The sequence below is a fragment of the Empidonax traillii genome, unplaced genomic scaffold (genome assembly GCF_003031625.1).
Source record: "Empidonax traillii isolate 1590-97213 ecotype Southwest subspecies unplaced genomic scaffold, ASM303162v1 scaffold2:size4533513, whole genome shotgun sequence".
Taxonomy (NCBI): domain Eukaryota; kingdom Metazoa; phylum Chordata; class Aves; order Passeriformes; family Tyrannidae; genus Empidonax; species Empidonax traillii.
In genome coordinates, this window is record NW_020955195.1 from 952,182 (window position 1) to 960,210 (window position 8,029).

Genomic DNA, 8,029 nt, shown 5'->3' on the forward strand with positions numbered 1-8,029 from the left:
GGTCTCTTTCAGATGCACCAGGAGCAGGAAGGATGCTTGCCTTCAGGAGACATAAAATCATGGCAGAGTTGCATCCCCTGCATTTGTTCCTACCGAGCACTTCTGTTTGTAATCCTGTGGAGCTCCGCAGTGTCCACGGGAGAAGGAAATACCACAATTGGGACTGGCACACAAGTAATAGCTGGTCAACTCATATCTGCATTCCAAATATTTCTCGGAGCCCTAAACCCAAATGTCTTCTGATGCTTCCTCTTTCAAGCAAATAAACACTGTGCCTCTATTCCAACCTTTTGCTCATAATTCACCGAGTCCTTTTAGAGCTGCCATTAAATAAATAACAGTTGAGTATCTGGCTGCCTTCTCCTTCATACATAAGTTCCCCACAACTCCAGTGATATGAATAAAGTGACTGATACACCACTGTTGTGTCACAAGGGAGTCAGCCTTGGAGACAGGAAAGCCAGGAGGAGGAGTCTGTGCCAGGAGTGAACTGCAAAGCTTCTATATCTTGGTAATGTTAACTCATCTTGAGTAAGTCCCTTAATGCACACAGAAAAAAAATCTACCTCATTAAGGGAATTAGAACTTAACACTGAGTTAAAAGGCTTAGGATTTGGCCTAGTGTTTTTAACTTTTGATTTGGCACTATAATGCAACAATAAGTGCTACTCGTTCTTATGCAAGAAGTACCAAAAATTCTTTTGTTGTTTTCTTGTAGTTACCAAGCTTGTATTGTGCAATAAACTAGGTATTTTCAAAACAATATGGTTTTAATAAAGGCCATGTTAATTGGATTCTCTGTGAGTTTTCTGCTAAACTCGTTGTACACAATTTTCAATGGCACATTTATGTACTGGCAAGAAGAAAATATTTTTAGAAGTTGGTGTACCAATTAAACTTCAGAAATGTGTTTATTGCACAATTTTACATTTAAGTTCCACAGGAATGTTTTTGGCCCTCATAAAAAGCTCAAGTAGACATTAGAGCTGTAATGAAAACAGCTGAAACAATGAGAGAAGAATAACAGGAATCATCAGTAACCTATTATGAACAAGGAGGCTGTACAGAATATTAATAAAATTTAAATATATCCCATGTAATATGTAAGTTTTACTGAAGGCAGCAAGTTGAGGGTATTCAGAAAATCATAATGTATTGGCTCAGTATATGTATGGGCACATCCACATACATCCATTAAAATATTGATGTTGATAGGACATGAGGCCACATTACTGTGTATATACACAATTAAGTTAGGGAAATTTGATAAAGGACCTGATGCTAACATTTCACAGTGGTAATCAGCCACCAGTTAATGTCACTAGGAAAAAACTTACCTTGCTAATCACCAGTCATTTGTGACAGACTTTTCTTATAACTTCCCATTAAACCCTTCACAGTAACAACTATCAAGAGCAGGGTTTGGGACTACCCAAATGAATATAGTGTGGTAACTCAGGTGTTCCCATAAAAAAATGTCAATTTATGTTGGTAAGTCTCTGAGTTACCAGTTTCTGCGTGTGGCCTTCCTCAACATTCTCATTTGAAGACACACTAGTCATTTTTCAGAAAGTCATCCCTCACATGAGAACGATCCCCCTTTCACCACGTTTCGTGTTGTTTAGTGAGTTAATTGCTGAGCTTACAGGAGATTTTGTAAGTTAGAGGATGTTATGCCAGTTTATTCCCATTTAGATTAAAGCCCGCTTTGTGCTCAAAATAGCCTTCTGGTGTCCCATGACCAGAGGACCAGCCAAGGATACTTCTCTCATGGAGGCTGATTCCCTTTCCTGCAGTGCAAGAAAAGCATGCTGGAAGGGCACAGCTCCCCCAAGCTCCTCTGGCCACACACTCACATAGCCATGGACCAGCTGAAAGTTGGAGCAGGGAGGTCCCACTGCATTCTCTGCCTTCCCCCATCAGTGTGACTGTCTGTCCCACACCACATCCCAAAGGGAAGCTGGCTAAAGACGGGCAAGGGAGGGTGAGAGCCCCCAGGCGATGAGGCTACACCACGTTTACTGCAGCTGAGCCCTTCAGAGTTCGCCACTGCAGCCAAGAATGGGGCTTTGTAGGTACCACCCACACTCCTGCCTTTTGTAACTTTCAAAGGCCTGGGGAGGATATTCCAAATATTAGCTGCAGAAACAGTAACTTCAGCACGGGAAGATTAGTCATCAGCTCAGCTAACACCCCTGTGTTGAACTAGGACAATGAACGTAATAGAAAAGCATGTTGTAGTTAGAACTGGTTTTGAACAAAAGACAAATTATTTATTTCTTTCTTCAAATGAAGCATAACACTAAGGTATAAAGGGAGTATAAATAACATCTGATTGTGCTCCTAAGCTCCATGCTATAACTTTCTTGCAATGACATCCTTCAACAAATTAACTACATCATTACTGTTAAGTATTAATTGCACAAAACAGATACACAAAATATATAATGAGCTAGAAAGAGGACAACATTCTTCCATTATGACAAACAATTCTAACAAGAAATGGAAAAAAAACCCAATAGATCTAGGCTTACACAGATGGCAACACTGAGAGTTTTAAGTCCTCTCCTTGAACACATTACATGTGATAAATAATATGCAAAATATTTAAAGAATTTTATTGTTGCTTACAGAAGATACTTAGCAAGCAAAGAGACAGTAGCAATCACTGCCTCATGTCTCATATCCCCATCATTCAATGCAAATGTTTACATTTCATGCAATAATCCTGAGCTTATTTTCAGTAACATTGAAATGTCATCTATGTTAATTACCAAATACATACAGAGCCCAGCTATGGGGTCTATTGTATTATTAAGGCATGAAAAAAGAATAGCAGTTTATTAACTCTGAATGCCACAAATACAGCACAGCAGTTAGAAGGCTCAAAAAAGCTCAGAAAGTACCAGTGATTTCTGTGCGAAGGTCCTCCCAGAACACGACTGAATCATTAGCTCCTGAAAAGGCACAGAATCAAATCCTGGCCTCACTGACATCAGGGAGTTCTGCTATTGCCTTGACTGCTGGACCAAGCTTCAGAGCTAGCAGGAGTGACTCAGACTCCTCTTCATATCCCCAAAAAATTGACAAACTTCCTCTCACTCAAGTCAAGTATGAATTTAAAAAACAATACCTACATATCATTTTGTTAATTAGTATTTTAAGCCTATGGAAAGGTTCCATTCATTATACAGTATGGCAATCAATAAAAAGCCTCTTCAGAAAAAGCTTATTTGTTAGTCTGATTTTTAGTACGTTAAAAGAAGGGGGAAGTGTCATGAAAAGAACCTCTGCCAAGTCTATGCTCTATTTATAATTTACGTTTCATTTTAAAATGAAAGACTTTGGTAAGCCAAACCAAGGATATGTGGTGCAATTCTAGACTCCATGGTTCCATGGCTGTTCTGAAAGACAAAGATTACCCCACAGCCCCATCCAGTCATCAAGTGAAGAACTCGTCACCTGCAGAAGTTGTAAGGGGCTGGCAGTATTTTGGACTGTGCAGTTCCTCACATGGCCTCTATTTTACATTTGAGAAGATCTTGCAAAATGCCCTTTAGCAAGCCAGAGTATTCCAGTTCAGTTAGCTAAGCCATCGAAACCAAGGCCAAATTGCTGGCAAGACTTACTTCAATACCCAATTGCACTATTTCCCACGGTGGGAACTAAAGTAGCAGATGATCTCCTCTAACTCTGCAACTGCTATTGCCTAGCCTCTGTGTAAGTATTTGCCTACTTGAGCTCAGAGTTTACAGATCCAGCAGCCTTATCCTTCATCTACAGGTGGCCCACGGTCTACCGTGGAAAGAATGCTGGTGTGCAAGGGGGGCAGACTTTCCCTGCCCTCATCCCCTGCAGACACAAGCCACCCCTTGACAAAGGCGGTGCTGTCCGATTCTGTCACTGGAGGGCTCCGAAAACTTTGCAGATGCACAAATCTGACTTAACTAATTTCACCTAAAACACCAAGTTATAATATTGTAAAAAAAAAAAAAAAAAAAAAATTAAATTGTTTTTCCACACTAAAACATTCAGGAAACTCATTACTGTCTCATTTGAGATTGAAGGAAGAAAAAAAAAAAAAAAAAAATGGTTGGTGATCTTAGTTACTCGGTTAGAATTTGCATGGGTTTTGATTAACTTCTAATAAATAAGTTAAAGAAGGCTAAGGCTATAAATTGGTACTGTTTCATTTATAAATAATCACTTTATTCTCTTCTAAAAAACGTGTTAAGGAAAAAGGTGGCCAGAAGGATCACACACGTTGTTCAACTGTAATTTGGTTGTTAGGCTGTAAAAACCTAAAATGTAAGTGAAGTTGAGCACAGTGTAAGAAAAAAACCAGTTTTTTTTTTTTAATTAACAACTTATTTACAAGTTCATAAAATCAACTGAACTGGAGTAGATGTTCTGTGTTTGTCACCAATATTTTATTGTAACTGGTAACTTGCACGCTTTGTAGTAGAGGAACAAAAAGAAAATAAAGTTCACTATATACAGCCTTTGTACAGGCTACTTGACTATACTCAAGGCATAGTGATCATAACACAACCTAGTCTTCATAATAATTTGTGCACAAAAAGACACCAATCAGACATTATGTGAACATTACAGTGAAATGACATCACAAGTCCAGTGAAAGTTCAGCATCATACAAAACATATTGATCTACTGCAAATGACATCCTTTAAAACAATAAGCCTTTTTTTTCAGTAGTAACTTAGCCAGAGTCTGACGCAGAGATTTGTGTAGTTATAAGTCTTTTAAGTGAAGCAACCTCTGCAGATAAATTTGCTATGCCCTGCTTCAAATAGAGGTTCTCTGACTCAGAGACATTGTAGATGTTGTCTTTTATTTCAACAACTCCAGTTTTGCAACCACTCTGAATTTTAACGTTGAGTTCCTTCTGATGCCAGAGTTCTGGTTTAAGTGACCAGTCTTGGATGTTAGTCACTTGAACCGAGAAAGGAGTGTGAGAAGAATGCACCAAATTCTGCGCACCATGTTTTTCAAGCTCAAAATGTCTTTTTGAGGACATGTCAATGGGCAACGACAATTTCTGTGTTGCATCATAGTCATTATCCATTGCTTCCACTTTAACTTGCATGGCTTTGGCTTTAATTCGAAGCTTGTGAGGCAAAGCTGAAGAATTCACTTCTGGAACTTTAACTGTTGCATGAACATTTTTATGCTCAACTGGGGAATGAATTGGACCCTTAGGAACCTGCTGTTCATCTTCTCCATCAGACGACTTTCCAACTACGCCATCATCAGTTTCTGACGTTCTCGGAGAGTTACTGGAGGACCTGTTAACTTGCAAGAGAGGAGGAGAATGTGAGTACACATTAAAGGTAGCTCCCATGTAGTTTGGATATATGGATGCTTTATATGAACCTCTGTCATCTCTTGGCTCTCTCTCTAGTTCCATGGGCTCTTGCTTTATAATCTGGAACTTATTTTCAGGACTTCTGCAGTTGCTTTGTATACGACTCGGCTGGGTGTGTTCTACCGTTGATGTTTCAGACACATCAGACATTGAGCTTTGAGGAGAATGTTTAATGACAGAAATACAACTGCTCCCGACTATGGATGGTTCGTGTTCATCTACAAATGAGTTAATATTTGATTTGGAGCTCTGATAGTCTTGGAAATACACGGTTGTTGAGCTACTGAGTTTCTGTATCTCTTGGGCATAGGCTGCAGAACTAATTAAACCAAACTTTAGCTTCAAAGAAAGCAGCTCCGCCTTCAAAGTGGCATTCTCTTCTCCCAGTGCAATTAGTTTGTTCTCTAAGACAAGGTCATTCAGCCGTCGTTTTTCGCGAGATCTCTTGGCAGCTTCGTTATTTTTCCGCCTTTTCTCCCAGTACATAGCATCCTTCTTTTCATCTGGAATGAACTCTCGCTTTCTCCGGCAAGCTGAAGATTTGCTTTTCCCACTGCTTGCTTCAGTAAGTAGTATATCTTCACTCGTAGACAGCTCTTCAGATACTTCTGCTAAGGTGGACTTGAGTACCATGATTTTGTCCACATTGCTACTTGTGTCAACAGGTCCGTGCTCCTTTTTAAGGGTCTGCATTTTTCTCAGCTGCATCAGAAACAGTTTGTAGTAGATCTACAACAAGCAACAGAGAAAGCTATCTCCCCAGTACTTCTTACTCCACAACTTGATAAATACAATAATTTTAAATCCACACACATTCTTCCTTTTCTTTCATATTCTCAGACAGAAGTGTCTAGAATCAATTTTCTTAGCAGATTCAATGGGAATCTTCTTAAAACCCTGGAATAAATAGAGAATTTTATTACTACTTAGGAAGTGCTGGTTCAGGACATACAGAAGTAGCTTTTGGTAATTAACTTAGACGAGCATTTGATTCATTAAAGCTGCTATAATATGAAGACACTTCATATTCACACAGTTAAACAACTAGCATTCCAGATTTTATGATACCTAGGTAGCAGATTTGCTTCCAAAACAAATGCAACATGACCCAAGGAAAAATCAATCACAAAAGTATTTGAGTTTTGATCCTATGGTAATGCTGTCACAGAATTTTCCATGATATCACTGACCAAGCTAGACCTCCCAACACTCAACGCTGCAGGACACCAGGCATGTTGATGAGCAGCACTGGAAAGTATCTTGTCCCCCATTAAAGCATCTCTCCTGAAAACAGCCGTAGTGTCTGACTTAGAAATGCAATATATTTGGGTCCTTCGTGTATTAAAAATAACGTGAGCTTATTTAGAGAAGCTGGAGCGCTTTCTATTGTCTTAAAATACCACCACTATCCATTAAGGCTATTAAACATTTAATTGCTGCTTTTGAATCCTGTAAATATATATATATATATATATATATATATATTTATGTGTATATATAAATGTTTATATACATGCACATGAAACTTTAAAATGCCTTTTTGATCAGTCATTTCAATTCAAACTAGCAAGTTCACACACATAAGTTGGGCAAATACCTAACAATTAAAAAATACTGACCAAAAAAAAGCATTACATAATTTTCCCTTGTATCTTATAAAGAAATTTTTCAAAATCAGTACTGAAAAACACATTAGAGCAATAACATTAAATTACTGATTTGCATTTGGCAAGTTGTCTTATTATGTCAAAGTAAAGTTTAATATCACTGAGGTATGTTGCACCTTCAGAAAACAGTGCTTGCATATAAGTGGAGGTTTAGACTCACAAGTCTTACTATTAATAAAGGAAAACTAGGCTAACCTTTAGTTTCAGACATTTTAATAATTAAATTTGAACATAGCATTTAAATTAGCCTTTGCTATATTTAGTCCCTCTCAATGTAAAAAAAAAAAAAAAAAAAAAAAAGTATTTATTCTCATAAGATCATTTGGTTTCACCTGAGGCTTCTCAGTATCTCATTTGCCACAGTCAGTCATGTTCCTGGTAAAATGAATGTAGTATGCCAAGTGCTTTTATAGAACTCACTATCAACTCAGCAATCATTCTTGCCTGTACAACCAAAAACACCCCAACAAAAAAACCCAAACCAAACAATAACAACACCTCCCCCCCCAGCCACTTCAGATTAATGCCTCTATTTATTGGGAATGTTTTTACAATGACTAATGAAACTAATTTTAAGATTATCAGTCAGGAAAGTTATAAAAGATTTAATGAATTGTATTCTGCCAGTTTCTCTTTTCCAGAAGGCAAAGTGGAGTGAGTGATGTAATAACAATTAAGCAGGGTCATAAAGACCAAGGTTTCAAGCTGTGTTCTGTTCCATCAAACCATGCCAACTCTTCTGCCGTGAAAAAATTAACACATTTAATAAAACAACTAAGTAGAATTTCCAAAAATTCGTGGTTAATTACTGACATGTAACTATTTGTCTTTGATAATACAGCCTTAATGAAAAAGAGCTAGAAGCCAGCCACACCAAAGACAGCATCTAACATTCCAGTGCAAAAGCAGCACCACAAATTGCAGTGTTAAAAAAGAAATGTTCCTCCAATACACAAGCAGCTACACAGTAAGACCC

General features: G+C 38.1%; 1 protein-coding gene across 1 annotated transcript; it reads right to left on the reverse strand.

The window, feature by feature from the left end:
* Nucleotides 1–2,248: 2,248 nt before the first annotated feature.
* NFIL3 (nuclear factor, interleukin 3 regulated) lies at nt 2,249–6,419 on the reverse strand. Its single transcript, XM_027893214.1, has one exon. The coding sequence runs from the start codon at nt 6,092–6,094 to the stop codon at nt 4,721–4,723; it is 1,374 nt and encodes a 457-aa protein (XP_027749015.1). The 5' UTR covers nt 6,095–6,419; the 3' UTR covers nt 2,249–4,720.
* Nucleotides 6,420–8,029: the final 1,610 nt, after the last annotated feature.

Coding starts and splice junctions, on each gene's coding strand:
- NFIL3 (XM_027893214.1), bottom strand. CDS start 6,094: ATGCAGCTGAGAAAAATGCAGACCCTTAAAAAGGAGCACGGACCTGTT.